Source organism: Engystomops pustulosus, chromosome 11 (genome assembly GCF_040894005.1).
Source record: "Engystomops pustulosus chromosome 11, aEngPut4.maternal, whole genome shotgun sequence".
NCBI lineage: Eukaryota > Metazoa > Chordata > Amphibia > Anura > Leptodactylidae > Engystomops > Engystomops pustulosus.
In genome coordinates this window covers 18,279,350-18,301,884 of record NC_092421.1, presented here as the reverse complement: position 1 = coordinate 18,301,884, position 22,535 = coordinate 18,279,350, and the positions used below count along the sequence as shown (strand labels likewise).

At 41.4% G+C, this 22,535-nt stretch overlaps 1 protein-coding gene across 5 annotated transcripts in view; it reads left to right on the top strand.

Moving 5' to 3' along the window:
• PRKG1 (protein kinase cGMP-dependent 1) overlaps positions 1–22,535 on the top strand; it is an 859,223-nt gene that overhangs the window by 334,198 nt on the left and 502,490 nt on the right. For all 5 annotated transcript variants that reach the window (XM_072130530.1, XM_072130529.1, XM_072130528.1 and 2 more), the window contains one exon: positions 5,819–5,985. In XM_072130530.1, coding sequence (XP_071986631.1) covers positions 5,819–5,985 — 167 coding nt within the window. The remainder of the gene's footprint in view (positions 1–5,818; positions 5,986–22,535) is intronic.

Below are 22,535 nucleotides of genomic sequence, written 5' to 3'. Positions count from 1 at the left end.
TATACCCCTTTAAGGATGTCCCAGATTTCTCAAATAATTCATAACTTTAGCACATCCTGAATATGGAGTCAAAACGTCTAATAGTTATAAATTTGCACCCTGTTATAGTAGATTTTTGCATGTTTTATTAACTCCTTAGCATATCTATTAACTAATTAAAGTGAAGCATGCCGAACGGAGTGTTTGGTCCTGTTGTTCGTATCTCTTTATTCATTTTAGCACTTTCAGTCAGAGCCCCCCATGGCACGATCAGATAAATCCCATCTTAATGATGACATTGCTCCGAGCCTCTAATTTTGAGTCAGTTCAAAGGAACACAGTGGAAATCATTTTTCTGTGATCAAAGGTCACCAATGAAAAAGAGTTCATTCTGCTGCAGCTTTCTGTCCTCTCAGACTTGCCCTGTGACATGGAAAATTGATAATAAACTGCCAAGGCTCCACAATCCGCTTCCTTCTAATGTACTGGAAAACAGTCTCTCCGCTGTGTGTTTTTCTTTGACGTCTATGCAAGTGGGAATGGTGGTGCCGTCACTCACTTATTTGGCCGCCTTCTTACTTTGTAGCCTCATGTTCCAAAGGTCAATGCAGGTCCATTAATTTTGGATGAGGAAAAGTATCAAACATGTTTGTTTATATAAAGGATTTTTTTTCCCTCAAAACTTTACTTATTTCTAGACTTTAAGAAGTCACTTAATAAGTCAAGTCCACAGCTGCCAAAATCTAAACACAAACACATGGGACATCCCGCTGGTTAAGACATGAACCAGATTATTTCACGTGAGATTATTTCTTGGGCCGGATTCACACAGAAGCTTTTATATGCCAAAGCTTATATTAAATATCTGCCATGTCATTCTAATATATAAGATGTTTTGCTGAGAAATATTTTAATGATTTCAGGGCAGCCAGAACTGGGTTTCCTAACGTAGATATACTTTTTAGCTGAATTAGTAATAAAAATTATGTTTTTTATGATGTAAAACTTCTTTGTGAACTGGGGTTATGCCCCCTTTTTGTCAAATATTTGGTTTTGTATCTCAATTGCACATGTCTGGTCACTGTTGGAAGAGTATGGTGGTGGTCATATCCAAGGACAGCAAACTACTTGGTGGTGGTCATATCCAAGGACAGCAAACTGGTTGTGGTGGTGGTCATATCCAAGGACAGGGAGTTTTCTGGGGAGAAAAAGACTTTTGCTATAAGGAGGGAAGAAGTTTGAGCCCTAAGCTTCCCACAACCACTGTCTCTTCCTACTTGCCGGACCTGCGCTAAACTGCAGATGACAATTGGGTGGATATGCACACCTTACAGTAAGACAACAAACCAAGAGACAAAAGACAGACAACAGGGATAAACCCAGTCAAAAATGAAGATGGCAACAAGGTGCAAAATTTTAAGGCAGAACAGTAGTCAAGGTTTAGGCAAATGGTCAAAATCACAGCAAGATCACAGGAGAAATTCTTTCACAAAAAGTATCACAAAGAACCAAAAACAAAAAGTCAATCTATGAGTTACAAATGGGGGGACTGGGTGCCGCCCCTGCATCTGATTGGTTGAGCCAGCTATCACTAAAGTTGGCACCTGAGACACATCTCCTGCTCCGAGAGGGTAAGCTGTGAATCAAACAGCCATTTGAAGAACATTACGTCTTGGTTTGGTGCTCAGCAATTACAGCTAAACTGATCTGCAGAACTTTTTTACTTTTAAGTTGATTTTTCCTATTTTTTGTTCCTATTTTCTGTTCCTATTTTTTCCTATTTTTTTCCACCCTTTTAACATCAGGCTTTTTCTCTACTTTGTTGCCTTCCTCTGTAGGATTATGGGTTAGACTTTTGGACCAACATCCTTTCCAACCTTTCCTACTATGATACCATGCACATTAGATAATTGACTAGTTACTCCTAAATTGTGGATTTAGCTAGCATTCCTCTAACCTGTATAACCACCCTCAGAGTGTTTCCTATATAAATGATTGGATGATGTGTATATGTAATGGGGCCCATTTACTTACTCATCCATGTGCGTTCCCCGATCCGAAATGTCTGACCGGAATGCACATCTGCCGCGATTCAAGAAGATCGTGCACCCAATTTCCTGCATGTGTCGCTTCCTCGATCAGGTCCACCGGAGTTCACCTTCTTCTTCCCGGTGCATGTAAGTGCTTGGATTGTGACACAATTGTAAAGTTAAATTCCGCGGTTTGTCCGAATCTGTCTGATCGTCCGATGACCCGCACCCCAATTTCTATTGCATGAAAGCTGGTGCCGATGCGCCAAAACCTGATCGCGTGCGACACAATCCCCTTCTAAATCCCTGTCCCTGCAGTGCAATCCTCGAAAACGTCTGAAAACCCTACGGAAATGCGGCCGCCAGACCCTTAGTAAATAAGCTCCAATGTCTCCTCACTATCAAGGCAAAGTAATGTGGATCTCTTTATACCAGAATCATTTGTAACCAGCTGTGCAGGACCAGCGTTTTGTAGTTAAGTATATTTTTTAACTTTTTCTACATTTTGTATTGCTGGTCAATCTAGTCTTTTGCCAAGATCTCAGACAAGTCTTAAAATATCTCCAGTAAATTTCACCTATTGAATAATTGATGGACTAAAGCTCAAGGTATCTCTTATTTATTTCTGGAGCAGGAAAGATCAAGCTGAACTGTCAGCAGTCTGGCTCCGACCATAACCTTTTATCCCTTCCACCCTACCAGTTTCCAGGCTCGGGTCTCAGCCACATGAGTCTACGGTATAGTCGGAGAGTCCCTTGTTAGAAAGCATACAACATGTCTGTACTTGAACAGCAGATCTTAATGAAACATTAAAGACATTAAAGTGATGAATGTGCATGGCTGCATCCATTGGGAGGCTGTACCGCTCCAGGTAAAGTGCCTCTGCCTGAGAAGGGATTTGGAGCTACGCTGGAAATGTACATCATTTATTGCTGTACAAGTTCCAAATCTCCACTATTTCAAATTGCATAAAATATTTCAGCCAGGAGTATAACAAGGCACAGTAAGCAACCCAATACTGGCTTCAAGGCAGAACACATGCTTTAAAAATGTTCTGTCGGAACCCTTCAAAGCTCCCGGGAACCCTACACATTGCCTATTCCTTCAGGCAGCCGGGAGCTTAATATGCTAAGCAATATCTAAATGAAACTATTGAGGACTTCCCACCGGTTCCCCTTGAGACAGAAGATTTTGATGCTACTTGTGTCCTGGTGATGATCACAGACTGTGGGGCATGGAGAACTTCTCTGAAGCTGCACAAACCTGTCCTGTTCATCCATAGAACACAGCCAGACCAGTGTCTTCTAGGCTTCGTCTTTATTATACATATTTAGGGGCATTAGCACGAGTTGTCTGGCTGCTGCACGCTTATTACAATATTATGGCTAGGTCTGTATTCCATGGGATCAGCTAGTTCTGTCTGGCTGCTGTACATTCATTGTAATTTGCTTTAATATGAATATTATTTCACATCCCTGTTGTAGAGTTCATGTATAATGTAAGTCAACACACTAAAAGAAGTTTTTGCGTTTTTTTGCCAGGCAGACCCTAGTAAGGACACTTGGGGTTCAGGGTATAATTTTGTATATGATTGAATTGTATGTACAGTGTTTTCTATCCAGCTTCTTTATTTTAAATTGGTCAGTTACCCATGGTATAGATCAGTGGTGGCGAACCTATGGCACGGGTGCCACAGGTGGCACTCAGAGCCCTTTCTGCGGGCACTCAGGCTATCGTCCAAGGGCAGAGTTCAAGAAACACTGAATCTTCCTGCTGTCCCAGGCAACTTAAGAGATGTTACTCTCTTTATTGGCTGTTTGGAACTGTGGGGAAAGTAAAAAGGGTAAGAACTGCATTATCTTTGGAGGTCATCCTGCTGGACCACCATTCTTCCTCTACAGAAAGACCCTCGAGAGAACCTACAATGATAGTCTGAATTTGCCCTCCTGTCATCTGTATTGGTGGCCTCAAGGGGGCAATACAATTGAAACATGTGGAAGAACAAGCAGCAATAAGTTACTGTACAAGATTCCATGCTGGCACTATATGGTAAATAAGTGGATTTTGGTTGTAGTTTGGGCACTCGGTCTGTAAAAGGTTCCCCATCACTGGTATAGATGATCAGTATAACACTGGTGACAGCGGTGGGACCCAACAACCCCTTGGATCACCTGTTTGAAGACAGCAGCGTTTAACCAAGCCCTGTAAGCAGCGGTGCACCGGTCATGAGCCGACCTGAGCCTCTTGCCTTAGACAGCACCATCTGCAGCAAAATGGGGGGCAACATCAGGGTATCAGTTACCTGCTACAAAGCAGAACCGAAAGAAATATTGTTTCTTTAAACCAAATGTCAGCGTGGGTGTGAGACAGTACATGGAAAACCCATATACTACAAAAATAACCTCATATTATACTACTGGATGGGGTGGAGGGTGGGAAGCTCTATAGCTCGCCTCAGGTAGCAAAAAGTTCAGGTTCACCCCTGACTGTGACCTCTTCTCTTTTAATTTGTTGCACTTGGCATTGCAGCTTAGCCCCATTAACTTGCATTGGGCTGAGATGCAAACAGGCGATGTGATGAATGGATGTGATGCTACTGGCCTTGAGGATGAAAGTGGAGCCCAATGCGGTGCAACAGCACAATGGCCCACATTTATTGAAGTGTTTGCACCAGTTTTCTGTCTGACTTTGCACTAGGAAGAACACACAAACTCCTTGCACATGTATTTATAAAGTGTCTGTACCAGCCCCACTTCGGATAGGGCTTCTAAGCAGGACATGCCGTGCACCAGCTCAGGGTGAGCTGGTGCCGGCACTTATCTCCGTTATGTTTTTAAATTGTTTTAAAGCATTTAATCACTTTATTAATGTTTATATCTGAATTAGCTTCCCCGCACCGAGTTCCGCGCTCGGCGCACCGTGCGCGCTACCACTTCCTATTCAGGCGCACACACATGGTGCGCCGAGCGCGGACCCCGGTGCGTGGAAGCTACTTCCGATATAAACATTAATAAAGTGATTAAATGCTTTAAAACAGTTTAAAAACATAACGGAGATAAGCGCCGGCACCAGCTCACCCTGAGCTGGTGCACGGCATGTCCTGCTTAGAAGCCCTACCCAAAGTGGTAGGTTTCCTTTAAATAAAGGAATTATTATTTATGAACATCTACATAATACATCTACTTAAAATTCTCATATTTCGTAGCAAGAACACTTCAAATGTGTGTACTCCTATGCAATTTTTTTCTTCTTTTACGTCATCTCATTGTAAATAACATGAGATAAATGCCTGTTTTTGATCCATAAATTATGTGTTTACGTGGAGTAAAAAAGGCCATAAAATATATATTACATCAGAACATACTTGTCAACATCTAAAAGAAAGCGAGCCGCCGAAAATTCACATTATTAAAGATAATTATTCTAATTTACTGTGTGATTACTGCTTCCTATTAAAACCGGAGAGTGCAAGCATTGACTTTTATTAGCATATTTATGAAGCGCATTGCACTATAATATTAGTTGATTTATATAGCCTGGAAAATATCCTGTAAAGTAATGCTACTAGCACGATGCACTGGAAATTGAGTTAAAATGTGTGCTGTACTTTAAGCAGGATTTATTATTTAGGCTTGATACGGCCGTTCCCGACCTCTCGGTATTAAAGTTACCAAGTTGCGATAAAAAATGCATAAAACGTCACTCTACACCGTGGCAGATAAAAGCCGGCTAGAACACTGTGCCTTTATCATTTAGTGTTAGCGCTCCTGCCTCCAGGATATGACTAAATATTGTGTCTCTTGCTTTAGGTCCAAGGAATTAATTAAAGAAGCAATCCTTGACAATGACTTCATGAAGAACCTTGAGATTTCCCAGATCCAAGAGATAGTGGATTGTATGTATCCTGTTGAATATGGCAAAGACAGCTGTATCATCAAGGAAGGGGACGTGGGGTCGCTGGTCTATGTCATGGAAGGTACTGTGTTTTATATTTCCCACAGTTATTTGCTTTTACTGTACAAGAAGTTTTTTTTTTCTTTCCGGTCTGGGAGAAATAGAGCAGCGTTCTTTATAGATATTTGTTTTGTAGAGGAATGTTGTTTAACATCCATCACTGCTGTCTGCAACTTCACATAGGAAATGATAAAATAACCAAAAAAGAACACCGTTCTTACAGTATGCGACATGACCCGAGCTCTCCACATATCTCAATCACCTAGCCCGAGAGCAACGCTTTTTTGGACATCACAGTTTTTGATATCTGGGAAGAGATCAACCACTCTCTCTACTATTACTTTTAAAGATCTTTTCTGAATTGTGTGTGTAAGTGTGTGGGGCAGTATATGACATTATTTACCTATATACAGGCAGTCCCCGGGTTACATACAAGATAGGGTCTGTAGGTTTGTTCATAAGTTGAGTTTGTATGTAAGTCGGAACTGTATATTTTATCATTGTAATCCCAGACGGAACTTTTTTGGTCTCTGTGACAATTGGATTTTAAAAATGTTGGGTTGTCATAGGAATCAGTATCAACACTAAAGCTTCATTACAGACACCTGTGATAACTGTTATAGCTGATCATTGTAGCCTAGGACTAAAGTACAATAAATTACCAATATCCAGAGGTCCGTTTGTAACTAGGGGTCGAGTGTTCTTAAGTAGGGGACCGCCTGTACATCTATTAATAGTTCTGTTCCGCTTTTTTGATATGTAAAGTGAAGCCTCTAGTCTTTTAACTCATCAGCCAGACATTCCTGACCATAAAATAGCTGCAGGTGGAGGGTCATATAAGCTCTATCTGTCCATGAGCAATCGCCCTGCCAGGACCTTGATAGTATCAAGGTCCTGGCAGGGCGATTGCTCATGGACAGATAGAGATCACATAACCCTCCATCTGCAACCATGTTATGTTTGGTGGGCTTATACAATTTGATCAAAATGTAACTAAGAACCTCAAATTCGTTATATAATGTAGCCTAGCAGCAGTAGATCATTGTGTGATGAGTGGATGTGCGGTCCAGTTCTTTTTCTCTCCCCATGTTGGTTATGGCCAGGGATGTCTGGCTGATGAGGTAAAAGACAGGAGGCTTCACTTCAAGAAAGCCAACAATAGATGTATATGGGTAAATGATGCAATATCCTGCCCCACACAATACAGAAAACATTAGGTAACATGGCCAACCCCTTTAACCTTTGTAATTTGCATGCTATAAGGCTGAAGCATGGGGGATAATGCTAGCATTAGTAGTTAGTCTGCACCTGGAGTATCTGAGTCTGCAGAATTTTGATCTCCGGTAAAGAACAGACTTAATTATCAATTTAAAAGCCATAACTGAGGCTTATTAGTCTCCCAATGGTAGGAGAACAGTGAGGGCAAGCTCAGCGCCGTCATTTACAGATGAAGTTCTTATGTAAATTGCAATTATGCCAACACTTTATGTTTTTTGTGTTTAAACCTTTCCAAGAATCAAATGTAACTGTTTATACAAAGACACATTGGGCCTCATTTATTAAAGTGTCAGTTTTCTGTCTGACTTTGCACTAGAAAGAAGGTATAAACTGCTTGCGCATGTATTTATAAAGTGTCTGCGCCAGTCTTGCCTCGCGGCTGCACTGTGTACGGCAAGCCAGAAAAAATGTGCACCAAAAGGGGGCGAGTTACTGCTTAGTCTGACCGTTTGCCACATTTATTACTGACGTAGGACGCAATTCTGCAGCATGACCAAAGTGCACCAAAAAAAATGGTGTAATGTGCCGGAGCGAAGCAGGGTGCGCCAAATTCATGAAGATCGGGCACCAGTTTTGATGAATCTGGCGCCCCCTTCACACTCTACAGGCAAACTGCACATAGCACAGACTGCGCTCATTTTGATAAATGTGGTCCATTGTCGTAAAAAAAGCCACCGGGTGAATTTAACATGCCGATTTTGCCAGCTTTCTGGTGGCACGATGGCACCATGCTGTGGTGTCAGCTGAAATTAACCCTTTTAAATTAGGATTAGTTTCAATTACGAAAGGTTTTACAATATCAGACTCGTCATTGTTAGAGAAGACCAGGGTTTTTTGAGGCTCCGTTACTGAACAATACGTTGGCATTTCCTATAATTCATGATCGTTCATGAGCTGCTTCGGACCTGAGGAGAATTCCCAACCCATCCTTTCATCTTCTACCTTCTGCTCTGTGGAGAGATCAACTGGATTAAACTTTCCCTCTCGCCTTCTCCCTGTCATGTTGTCAGACTCCATTCAGGGAATTGAATTACTTTTCCAATCAGCCGGGCTGATTAGCTGGAGAAATCTTTTTTTTTCTCTCCCAATTGTTCCATTTGCCATTTCCAGCCTCCCTGTCACACATTTGCCTTCCTGTGCTATTAACAGTATATTTTTCGACTTTGGTATTTCAGCCAATCTTCCCGCTGCAGCTTTTGCTAATATTTTACTGTCCATTTTTAGGTTTTATAGCAGTTGTGTATATAAATTGGTGCCAATCATGTCTAGATATAGTTGTCAAGCTTGTTGTGACCTCTGTCAAGTGCGGGAACATTTGTGAAGCTTCACATTCATTCTTGCATCTACGTTAAGGATCATGAAGATATGTTGGCATAAAGGAAAATGGATGTCAAGTGGCTGCATACAAACTGTATAAGTGCTAAACATAGAATGAGTTCTTTATGGAGGACGTAGCTGCCATGTGAACAGTCCTCTGGATAAAAAAGAATCATTCTCTCATCTACAGGATGGGGCACATACTGTAGAAACAAATATAAAAATCAGGCTCCGTCTTTTGACACTGGTCTAGTAACTCGGGCTCTCACTTCCCGTTTTTTCATAGCAGTTTTTAAAACAATATCCAGATCACGAATATTTTCAAACTTCTTTATACATATAAATAACTTACATGACAAGGAAGCATAAATACACCACCAAACTTCGGTGCGATATGCCATTGTCCAAAAGAATGTCCACACTAAGCAATAATGGCTATTCACTGAGACGCCAACGCCCGGAATGTCCTGTGATGTTTCGGAGGTGGTTCCTCCTTCTGAAGAGCACATACTGTAGAGCAGGTCCTTTTTCCTAAGCTGCAAATTCAGGAAAATGGGTAACCATTGTAAATTACCATATATACTCGAGTATAAGCCTAGTTTTTCAGCACAAAAAAATGTGTTGAAAACCCAAACTCGGCTTATACTCGAGTAAAAATAATATAGGTTTTACCAAGTTTTTGTGGTAAAATTGGGGGCCTCGGCTTATACTTGGGTCGGCTTATACTCGAGTATATACGGCAGTTATATTTTGTAAATACTCTAATATCAGTATTAGATTTAAAAAAACTTTATTACAACCCTAGACTGTAAACAATTTTATTTGGAGATCTGCTTCATAGCAGATCTATTGCCCTGAAGGTTTTCTTTTTATGGGCTGGTATAACGTTTTTCAAGATATGAAGAAAATTGAGTAATTAAAAATGGTAACTTAAAGAAGTTTTCTAGGTTAATGAATCTTAGGACCTATCCATAAAAAAGCTAATCTGTGTTACATTAGTAGGAGGTAAAACATCCATACTACCCCATAACCCCATACATTGAGAGATTATGGCTGTGTAGTAGTTGTCATGTCATTTTTTTGTGAGTTTACAAGGATCTGGTGACCCGATGATAAATATTGATCATTTAATAGACTTCTATTCCATATTATATTGAAAGGTTCTCAAAAACGTGTTTGGAAATAGTTTTCTGATTTTTTTTTTTCCTTCTCCTTTTTATACTGAGGCATCTAAAGATTAGCAGGTTCCTTTTTTTATGTAGTGAATCGGTCTGAACATTAATACATCCTTGATCCATTTTCAATCAAAGTTGTTAAATCTTTGGCCAATTTAATACTTTGTTGTTTCATTAGTCTTCGCAATAAGGTCCAGAGATTTGTTCGCTGCAGAAAAAAGTCTGTTTCTATGGTTAATATGTTAGTCATTCTTATCGGTCTTCTTAGTTTTCTGCTGATAAAATTGGTCAAATTATGGTTACTCTCAGAATTCATTTATTAGCATAATGGTTCTCTTATTTTGCATAGTTAATGAACAGTGGTGATTAGAGATGAGCGAGCACTAAAATGCTCGAGTGCTCGTTATTCGAGACAAAGTTTTCCCGATGCTCGAGTGCTCGTCTCGAATAACGAACCCCATTGACGTCAATGGGAGACTGGAGCATTTTTCACTGAAAGAACACATTGAAAGAAGAACACTAAAGAAGAACACATTGCAGATGTTCCGTACATCTACTAACTTATCCGAAGACACGCGTGCAGAAAAATAGTATGTGAAGAACAATGGGGCAGATTTACTTACCTGGTCCGTTCGCGATCCAGCGGCGCGTTCTCTGCGGTGGATTCGGGTCCGGCCAGGATTCATCAAGGTAGTTCCTCCGCCGTCCACCAGGTGGCGCTGCTGCGCTGAAAAGCATCCGGATGCCCTGAAATTCACTGACCCGGACCAAGTGAAGGTAAGCGCGTCCCAAGCGACACATTTTCCGTTTTTAAATGCGGCGGTTTTTCCGAATACGTCGGCTTTTCGTTCGGCCACGCCCCCCGATTTCCATCGCGCGCATGCCGGTGCCGATGCGCCACAATCCAATCGCGTGCGCCAAAATCCCGGGGCAATATAGGGAAAATCGGCGCAAATCGGAAATATTCGGGTAACACGTCGGGAAAACGCGAATCGGGCCCTTAGTAAATGACCCCCAATATGTGTGAAGAACACATTGCAGATGTTTCCATACATTTGCAATGTGTTCTTCACATATATTATTCTTCATATACTATTGTGAAGAACACCGTTCGGCGCTCGTGTCTTCGGATAAGTAAGCAGATGTACGGAAACATCTGCAATGTGTTCTTCACTTAAATGATCCTGTGTTCACTGTTTTCATTGTATTCTTCACTGTCTTTTCTTAATTAAATGCTCGATCTCCAGCAGGGGAATTACTTGTCCGAGCAACGAGCCGAGTATACTCGCTCATCTCTTTTTTCAGTTATCACTAGTGGTCCGATTGCTGGATCTTTCTCAATTATTAAATGGCAGAATCCCCTTAAACCTCAGTATGCAAATGTTGAAACTCCTGCAGACATAATGCTGAAATGTGGTCATCAATGAAAATTTTCAGAGTTAAAGAAGCTTTCATCCCATTTCCAACACTTCACATCCTTTAGTGTTGTGGGTGTAGCACTGATTGTGGTGAAATTCAAATGGTGGGGGTTCTGGGCTAAAGTAGACTGGGTTTAACCATATAGAGATTAGAGAGTCTAATTTGCATATTGGGTGCTTTAAGGGGTGTCATGTGACCAGCTTTAGCCAATCCATGGTCTCCTCACACCTCGGAACGACACTTTCTCTTATTTAATAATTGACATCCCGTGGTCCAAGGAGGATACTGATTGATGTTAGAAAGTCTACTGACCCAGTGGCACTTGTGTCTGGTGCCTCAGACCTTCATGTTGTGGTAACTGTGTGCCCCAGGCTCCAAAGGATTCTGGAAAGCCCCTTTAATAGAGATGAGTGAGTATACTCATCCGAGTATACTGCTCGGTCGAGTATTAGCATACTCGGACCGGCTCGTTACTCGGACGAGTATCTCGCCGGCTCGAGATCGAGCAGTAAATTAATAAAAAAATTGAATAAAAGTATTTTTATTGTAAAAAAAAAAATATTACACATGTTTGCAGATGTTTTACTTGTAAGAACACATTGAAATAACAGTATTCTTCACTTTCCAGGTGTTCGCGCGTGTCTCCCGCTAGGTTCGGAGAAGTTCGGAACATCTGGAATGTGAATGAAGAATAGTGTTCTTTCAATGTGTTCTGCACTTAAATGCTCCTGTATTCGCTGTTTTTAATGTTTTAATTCTATTCTTCACTTTGCAGCTGTGCGCGCGTATCACCGAACCTATCGGGAGACACGCGCGCACACCTGCAAAGTGAAGAATAGAATTAAAACATTAAAAACAGTGAACACAGGAGCATTTAAGTGCAGAACACATTGAAAGAACACTATTCTTCACATTCCAGATGTTCACGCACATCTCCGAACTTAGCGGAACACGTGGAACACCTGCAAAGTGAAGAATAGTGTTATTTCAATGTGTTCTTGCAAGTAAAACATCTGCAAACATCTGGAATTTTTTTTTTGCACTGTTCTTTTACTGTTCAGTTTTATTAAAAAAATGCTCGGGTCTCCCATTGACTTCAATGGGGCTCGTTATTCGAGACGAGCACTCGAGCATCTGGAAAAGTTTGTCTCGAATAACGAGCACCCGAGCATTTTAGTGCTCGCTCATCTCTACCCTTTAACTTTTAAAACTCATCATCCTGGAATTAAAAGGCCAAGAATAAATGAAGCCAGACCAAATAAATCATGCAAAGAGTTGGTGGAGGGAATATAAGGGCAACAAGATAATGTTTGACAAGGTTTTCATGTTCTGGCATGTTCTTTTCTTATTCGAGGGCAGCCCATCAAAAATGTGTAAACTGCTATGTTTTATTATTCAGAAGAAAAGTAAGAACCATGTGAAGCTTTGGGAATCTTCTTAGGTCAAACTATCTTCATTATTATCTACTGTATGTGTCTCAGACCATTTGCAAAATTGCGTAAAGGAAATCTACCATTTGATTTAATGCATTGTGAACCAAACATACCTTGAGAATGCTGTAGTGACACTGATGCAGAAACATATCTTGTTTAATCCCTGAACTGAGTGTTTTTGCTCAAAAATCTATTCTAAAATTCAGGACCTGGGGAAAGCTGGGTAAAGACTGTCTTCCTTGCATAAAACAGCTGCCTGAACTGTCCAGACGGGACTAATCAACCTGAACTGGATGACTCATAAACAGCAGCAGGGGGATGGTACAGCGATTACTTCTGCCTGTCAGTAATCACAACACAGTGAAGACATATTCTCAGCTTATGCTGGAAAGAACAAGGCTGGAGCAGTGTATAATTAGGGTGAGGAGAGCAGAAGTGACAGAGCTTCATTATCATAACTTTATAACAGTTTTTTCAGCAAAACCACTTAGCTCAGGGATTAAACAAGATATGTTTCTGCATCAGTGTAGCTCCATCAGTCTCAAGGTGTGTTATATGGTGGATTTCCATTAAGTAGCAGGTCACGTCTGGTCTGTAGTGTCCCACAATTTGTTCTTGAAACAATTGCAGTACGTAGCATTAAGCTACAACATCTTGACTCTTAGGCTCTGTGATAAACAAGCATATTTCTAGACTGTATGGTCCTGGTTTGTGTTTAGGATTAGTAAATCTGCCTCAATTTGTGTGGTCAAATTTGCATATTAGCCCCAACAACTGAATGTACACTGTGCTATAGAATCCATTACCTTTTATATACAAATGCCTTGGGGGAATTTTAATATTCAGCATGCATCGATATAACCTCAATGCACTTAGCAGCCAATTATAACACTAATCTTCCAGACTGTTTTACAGAAGTAATTCTTACTCTCTAAATCTGAAATACATTGTGCCCGATACCTGCGTATCCAGCACATCCACGTCAAAGGCAATCCCCATAATACTTGCCATAAAGCGTTAAGAGCAGCTTCAGTGCAGCTGAGATTATTCATTGCTTCCAGCAGTGTAGGAATTAGAGAGGCGATGCAGCAGCCTCAGCACAAAGATGATGATTTGGCAAGGACTGCTCGCGACTAGGCGGGACTGGAATCCTCATGGTGACATAGATTTTTACAGATAGTAGCTGTAAGTAGACTGCAGGTGGCTACACTATGTACAGTGATGACTCCATTATGTAAGCAGATGGGGTATAAGCGAGAAGACTTCCGAGTATTTGCCTTCCGATTAAGCAACCAGTCGCCTTTGCTGGGGGAGGTCACACGTCGTCTGCCGCAGCAACAATCTGGAGGAATAGCAGAAAGAAAGTGGAAGGTTTTAGGTTTAAATAAAACCTCAAGAAAATACATGAAATCCTTGAGCTAATTAGTCCACACGTTCCTTGTCTGACACCTGGGGAGATATTACCACCACCTTGTACTAAAATACAAAAGTTCACAGCAGCCGGTGTTCTTGCAAATATCGCGGCTTCCCTTACAGCGCCATCTTAAAATCCTTGAAAATAACAGTATTTTATCTCCTTATTAATTCTCCTCCAGTCTGCAGGTTATTATCTGTGTGCAAAAGCAAAAAGCTGATCAATACAAAACATTATAGAATGGGTAACAGTCGGTGGCGCTTTAATTAAAAGCGAGACTGTGTGCTCATTGGTCAAATATAAACTTTTATGAAACATTTGCATGCTGTTATGTTGCACCGTGCGCGCATGGTGCGCCGAAGCTGCTTCAGATATGAAGATTAAAAAGTGTTTAATCCACGATACAGCGGTTTAGGACAATAACGAAAATAAGCTCTCAAAAAAATATGGGGTCCCTCTATAGCAGTGATGGCGAACCTATGGCACGGGTGCCAGAGGTGGCACTCAGAGCCCTCTCTATGGGCACCCGAGCCATCACCCCAGCACAGAGTTCGTCAGACAGGACTCAAGGCCTCTTGCAATCACAGGCAGCCCAGAACCCTAGAAGGAAGCTACAATGATAATCCAAACGTCTTCTTCTTTCTACTGTATTGGTGTCCTCAGGTGCCTATATACTTTAAACCTCTGAAAGTGCAGGGAGTAATACGTTACTGCTTAAATTGACGCATTGGCACTTTGCGAAAAATATGTGGGTTTTGGTTGTAGTTTGGGCACTCAGTATGTAAAAGGTTTGCCATCACTGCTCTATAGAATCCCCTCGAGATGGTAGTTCCTCGAGATGGGAGCAATGTCGGGAAGAGAAGGGAAGAAAAGGGGAGACAAAACGAGCGCTCTCCTTGTGTAGTAAGGTTGGATACCATTAAAGGTGCTAGAAACATAATTAATGCGCTCACCTTATAGCGCTTAATTAAAGCGCTTTATGCAGATTTGTCCTTAGTGGCTGCCGGCTCCTCCTTCCTCGCGGCCGTCTGTTCCAATCGCTCAAGTGTGTATATGGAAGAAACGGGTGCCGGCGCTCGTGGATGGACCACTCTAGGAGTGATAACTTTTAAAAGCGTTCAATGTGCAACACGTTTCGGCCCGAGAATCGGGCCTTCGTCAGGCATAAAACATATGGTGCTAGTGGCATCTCTTAAATGCTAGTCCGGTAACCGGAAATGATTATGATGTAATCAAACAATTGTATCATATACAGGCAGTATGATCAACATTTTAAGTAACATCCAACAACTTTACATATATGATAAAACTTTAAATATACAATATAAAACACAAAAATAAAATCAGTGGTAGGTGTCCGGTACAACGGGAAACTTCTGGTTTCACTGTGAGCTGCAGTTAGCGTCCGGTTGCTAAGCAGCCATGACGTACCTGACAGGGAACTTCCGGTCTTCTGTTGTCTTGTGATGTGATGTGCTGCGCGTCCAGTTGCTAGGCAGCCATGACACCACCTTCACTCTACCAAACGGAACTCTGGGGGGACAACCTAATGTGTCTATAGTCCGGTTACCGGACCAGCATTTAAGAGATGCCACTAGCACCATATGTTTTATGCCTGACGAAGACCCGATTCCCGGGCCGAAACGCGTTGCACATTGAATAAGATACACTTTTAAAAGGAATCACTCCTACAGCGGTCCATCCACGAGCGCCGGAAAATAAGCTCTGGCACCAGTTCAGCCTGAGCTGGTGCTCGGTATTTGCAGCTTACACCTACCATTTAAGTGGTAGGTTTCCTTTAAGGACCTACTAGATGTGATCACATGACAACAGGACCTTCTACAGTAACAGTAGGCCCCTTTGCAGTGAACTCACATGACGGAATTTAAAATTCAACAACTAAAAAGGTTCCCTAGGTTATCATACCACACAGCCCCCTCATGGTTATTTTATGGATTCTTTAGATATAGCCCCCTTCACTTCACCCCCATGGATCAGCCATATGTGGGCACCGGCACTTACCCTGGTATGACTAGAGCTGGCGTTGGTCCTGAATGTAACGATGCTTGATGTTAGGGAAGTGTAATATTTAAGAGATAATTAGTGAGTGACTGTGGAATAACAATAATTCTATTAAAATAAAAAACCCAAAATGGCACAAACTATATATTCATAGTAGTTATAAGAATTCCTCTCACCTTGGGAACAGTTGAATAATGTTGGACAAATTACCAAGTCTTCAATTATAGATTTTCATATGGTGCTTCCAGTTGATAAAATTACATGTTAGAAACAGCGCCACCTCTGTCCATGTCCAGTATTGCAGCTCATCCAGATTAAAGTGAATGTGGATCAAATGCATTATGATACATATCACAAGGAAATATACTGTGCTGTTTTTGAAAATAAAGCAGATATTTCTAGTAATCCAGTAACAGCCCCTATAAGTTAGCCCCATATTAGTTTCAAATGAATGGACACTTTAAAGCTATTGCATCAGTTTACTGATCTGTGAATGAGGTTGTGCTGGATTAGAATATATGATCTATATTTGGTTATTTCTGGTATTACAGCTTAGCTCCAAAAGGATATACACACATCTAAAATTTGGATCTGCATATAATACATGCAGATTCCTTACCAATTGTCCTCTAGCTCCAGCTTACAGAGGACCGGTCATCCATATAAAAGGCAGCAGGAGCTGCTACAACAGATGCAGCAGTGTTACACTGCTAGCGTTATCGGAAACCTCCAATTTCGCTAGCAGACACTGCCATGTTTTACAACAGGAACGCCAGATGATGCTGTAAGCGGTACGCCGGATTCATGAGGGGGTGGTCTGAGGGGCTGCCTCTTCCCCAGACCGCCCTGCCCACTACATAGGCCAGCGGTGACTGCCAAGCTTCATGCAGCAGTCACCGCCTCCTAGCCCCGCACCCTCATCAGTTTACTGATCTGTGAATGAGGTTGTGCTGGATTAGAATATATGATCTATATTTGGTTATTTCTGGTATTACAGCTTAGCTCCAAAAGGATATACACACATCTAAAATTTGGATCTGCATATAATACATGCAGATTCCTTACCAATTGTCCTCTAGCTCCAGCTTACAGAGGACCGGTCATCCATATAAAAGGCAGCAGGAGCTGCTACAACAGATGCAGCAGTGTTACACTGCTAGCGTTATCGGAAACCTCCAATTTCGCTAGCAGACACTGCCATGCTTTACAACAGGAACGCCAGATGGTGCTGTAAGCGGTACGCCGGATTCATGAGGGGGTGGTCTGAGGGGCTGCCTCTTCCCCAGACCGCCCTGACCACTACATAGGCCAGCGGTGACTGCCAAGCTTCATGCAGCAGTCACCGCCTCCTAGCCCCGCACCCTCATGAATACTCCGGACCACTTACGGCGCGGTCCGGCATTTCTGTTGCACGGTGCGGCAGTGTCTGCTAGTGTTATTGGAGGTTTCCGATAACCCTAGCAGTGTAACACTGCTACATCCATTGGAGCACTAGGAGCTCCTAGTGCTGTTTTTACAGGTGGCAGGTTCTCTACCAAAAATTTATAGCAATGGGAGAATAGAAATCCTCAGTGAAGTATAAAATCTCCTCTTTTTTTCCTCCTTATACCCTTTGTTTTTCTGAAAAAAGGCTTTATAATTATGCAAATGAGCATGAGAGGCTCCAGGCTCAATTAACAACTCTGGAGCCTATCAGACTCATTTGCCTTTTTTTTTTTGTAAAAACAAGGGCATAGGAAGCTAAAAGAAGAGCAGATCCTGCCAGAGGGGGCACGCACCAGTATGTCAGTGTGCTTGGTTTACAAACCTTCATCCTGGTGGTAGATTTTCTTTAATTTTTAAACTTCACGGAGGATTTCTATTCTCCCTTTGATATAAATTTTCAGGATAAATTAAGATTTTACATATTCTATAATCCGAGGTTCATGTCTATTTCCATGGGTACAATTATTTCTGTATTCTGTAGTGGATTTTTCAAAACCAACGCCATGCTCAAAATCCGCTGCAAATACTCGAAGGGGTAAATTGGTCATCGTGAAAATACGGTAGCACATAGGAAAATCATGTAATTACCAATGGTACAACTGTTTAGATATGTGTATATTTGATGGTGGCCGTGGCCATGTGCAGTGCGGACATCTTACCGCATGGCTCTCTCTATACTCTGAAGATGAAGGGTGATTACCAGGAGTCATGACATGGTCAGGCTTATGATAAAATGTCATTTGTAGCAAGGCCATGGCGTATATGAATATCTGCATAACACTGACAGTTATAAATGACTGGAGTTGAACGCTAATGAGGATAAATGTGTTATTCTGCAGTTACCAATTACATATCCACTCGCAGCTCTGCCACATATTGATCTACAGTAGATTAGTATTTCTTAGAGGATATTTAAATGGTTCAATGTCTTGCTCATTGTAGCGAAATTATTTTCCATTTTTCTTTATATAACCATGAGCATAACTTATATAAGGGAAAAACAAAAAAACAAAGCTCCAGTATGTCATCTCCCAAATGGAAGTAGCCTTGGCTCAGCTCCGCTCTACAGCTCCGGGCGTATGATGATAATGACATGTGAGGGGTGACCCTACAAAGCCAGGAGGGACTCAATGAAACAAGTTAATTAGAAAAGTGCATTATTTTTGATGGTTTTAATGTGCTTGTACTTCAGTCTTGGATCATAATTAAGAGAAAAGTAGCAATTATACAGACGTAGAGTACAATGGTCCATGTCCTGCCTCTTACATCAAATTATAAAAATCAGACGCGAATGGCTAAAAATAGAAAACAAAAAAAACACATATATTTGTAAGGAACTTTCTGACGCCCATTATCTAGATTTTTTTAAAAAAAAGGGAGAAAAGGCAAATCCTCAGTCTTGTTGGACCAGAAAGGCGGACATCTTGTTCATTGAGTCATATTTCATTCAGTCCATACTAACTTTATTGATCATACAAACATGGTCCTTGTGTCCAATGAATTGTACACAGACCCATATCAAAAGCATAGACTTGGAGACCATTAAAGAGAGTTTTCTGTGATGGACTCTTGTCATGTGGATATGTTGCTACCTAGTGTTCCAACCTTTTTGAAGGAGGCTGTAAATACATGCTAAGTCACTCTCCTCAAAGCTAGTTATCCTATGTTCCCTTCAGTAATGGCTTTTCCTTCTCAGCAAAGGCTTTTCACTACATGGCAGAGTTACAACTACAGGGGTAGCAGCCATAGCAGCTGCTATGGGGCCCACAGTGTCAAGGGGCCCCGGCATCTGACCTTACACACAAAAGAATGGAGAATGTGTACCTTTATATATATGTTGTGCTGAACATCTTACAGCATAATATGTATATAACATCTTCCTCAGGTAAGAAATGTTGGGGGAGGGGACGGCAGGACTAAGAATCTCGTATCTATTATTCCTGCTGACTATTTCCCCAATGTGGTCAGCAGCTCCTGGGCACAGCTCTCTATAAGTGTTTGAATGGAGTGTATAAATGTGTGTATGTGGGTCAGATTGTATACATTCGTGACTATACAAATATGTATATTTTCTAAAGGGGTAAGGGGGCCCCATTTAGAATTTTGCTATGGGGCCCTGCCTCTCCTAGTTACACCACTGAAACATTGTGGTAAACTTATAATGCTGCCAGATGGGGAAGAAGACTGATTCTGATCATACCCGCAAAACATAACAGCAAAACCAATGGGAATATATGGACCAAAAAATATTCTACCAAGATGAATTTAAAGTAGCTATGAATAGCCTTTTGGCATACATGTATAAGGATACCTATATTAATCCAATTATTCTTTTTGGACTGGCTCAGACATGTCTGTCAAGCTCTTAAAGACTTTTTAATAGCTTTAGATGTTGGAATTGACTTGTCCATCTGGTGCGCAAAAAGGTGTTGAGGAGCCAATAATTTAATGGATCCAAAAGCGAGGTTCAGCACTGGTTAGATTCATGACAGTTGGCTTCAGAAAGTGGAAGCTATACAGTGATTTATACAGCAAATTGTGCATTAGTGAAAGGTGGTGGCACCATCCCAGGGAGCCCCATCTGGATCCCGGGGCATTCAATAATATGCTACATCCCATATGTAATCTCAGCACAAATATAATATTGTTTTGGCTGCATTTAGTTGGCTGAATGCATATTTATACAGGCAGTCCCCGGGTTACATACAAGATAGGGTCTGGAGGTTTGTTCTTAAGTTGAATTTGTATGTAAGTCGAAACTGTTTTATAATTGAAGTTCTAGACAAATTTTTTTCTTTTGTCCCAGTGACAATTGGAGTTTCAAAATTTTTGCTGTAATTGGACCAAGGATTATCAATAAAGCTTCATTACAGACACCTCACAGCTGATCATTGCAGTCTGGGAGTATAGTAAAGCATCCAGAGAGCTTCACCAGAGGTCACAGTGGGCAGAGGGGTCCGTCTGTAACTATGAGTTGTCTGTAAGTCGGGTGTCCTTAAGTAGGGGACCGCCTGTATTGATAATGCTTAATACCTTGTGGGTAATAATTTAAAGGCTCATTTACAGGAAGAATTAGACATTGACCCAAAGTCCTCCATTGGCTTTATTCTGTAGGTTTAATGATTTCTGAAGGCCACACACAGTTATGTGAGGCATTGGGAGTTTTTTCTTAAAGAAAGCAACAGAAAAAATATGTTGCATGTTCTATAGATTGCAGAAATACTTTTCAGATATGTCACCAATGTGGTGACACTTTGGTAGGTTTGGGGAATTACATGATACATACCCCCTGAATGACCAGTCTGAGTCATGCACACGTCCGTGAGCCGCAAGCTGGCCAGAGAAGAAGTGGTGAGTGCAGCTCACCCCTCCTCTCTACATAGGGAAGCCGAGTGGCCATAAACCGGGCAGGTATAGGACCTGCTCTAGGTTTTTTTGTGGCGTGTCTGACCAGCTCGCTCGGTGTGGTTAGACAATGTGGTGAGACAAATGTGCTGCCCGCATGCAATGCATGTCTATGACAGCCGCGAGCTAGCTGCCGAATTTGCGGCTAGATCATGGCTGCCATCTTGCGGACATGTGCATAAGGTCTTACTCCTATATCACCTCAATAGGGGACGATAGTTTAGTATTATTATTTTTTTAATACATTTCATTTTAGTTGACAACTGTTTTTCCAATTACTATTAAAAGTTATGTTTTATTCTACATGACCCTTCTACTACTCAGTGACTTCTAAAAAAAATATTTTTCAGAACCATAACTTTGATAGTGGAATATTTCTGTACTTCTGACACCACAAGACCTTAAATATATTTTTTTTTGTGGGAAAAGTTTGTTAAAATATAGAAACCATTACTCACTTTAACACTCTTCTTTTCCCATTTTCAGCTCTGTTATGTTTCCCACTGTTCCCATGTTGAGACACAGGAAATAGATGGAAATGCCCTCTCAGCCAATGATTGGCCAAATCTGTGACCTAACTTAGCCAGGGCTTAGCTGAGAGAGAACAGCAGGGTATTGCTAGGTGGAAAAGAGAATGTGAGACGCAATTAGGCTGGCCTTGTCTCCGATGTGTAAATAAGTCTCAACATTCGTACCCAACAAGGAGGTCTTATACATGGAAAGGATCTGGACTGCGAAGTAGTTGGAAGAGGTTGCTATGGATCATTGTTAATTAGTCCAATACAAAGAAATTTCCATGCACTCACCACTAAAAGCTTTATTCAGGCCATGCAGGAAACAAAATGCATGCCCAACACAGACGACCCATGGGCCGTTCGGCGCTGCTTGCACTTCCTCTGGCTCACTGTTGGCCAGGTGTCTATTTTTTTCTCTAAAATACTTTGAGCCTGATGCCGCAGTTGTTTCTTGATAAATGTCTTATAAAGAGGTTTTCTCATGACATTCCATACAGTAGTTGGTTTTTTATCCAGACAGAGAAGGAATGAAGACCTGGCCAGGAATGTTGGATATTCCGATCACTACCATAATCTTTACATTTAGTCTACTACCTAACAGAACTGAGAACCCATTTCTTCTATTAAGAAGGATTTTGAGGATCTGACCTGAATATCTTTAGTGGGATAAAACAGTCTTTAAAGATTAACAAGACTTCATTGCTCCAATGAAGGAACCATGCCTTCAGAGTTGGCATGCCCCTCAATAAAATTGAAGATATTCTCTAACCCGCGATCGAGCTTCACATAATAATGGGAACATATAGGTACGATGTTAGAGGGTGGCCTGTTAATTGCACTAGATAGGGTCTCCAATATACACAGGTGTTACAAGTGGCCCTCATTATACTAAAGAACCCCCTCTATAATGAAAGCTTTTCTCTGGCTTAAAGTATTGATCTCTATTATTAGATGCTAGCGCGAGGCAGCCAAGTATCATAATGGCACTGCACAAGATCTGTCCAGACCTCTGCTCTATCGACCGCGCTGTTTGTTACCTTCACTTGTTTACACACAGGAGCCAAGACAGCTTTTATTCCTTTAGTTTGTAATAGAAAATCACATTCTCT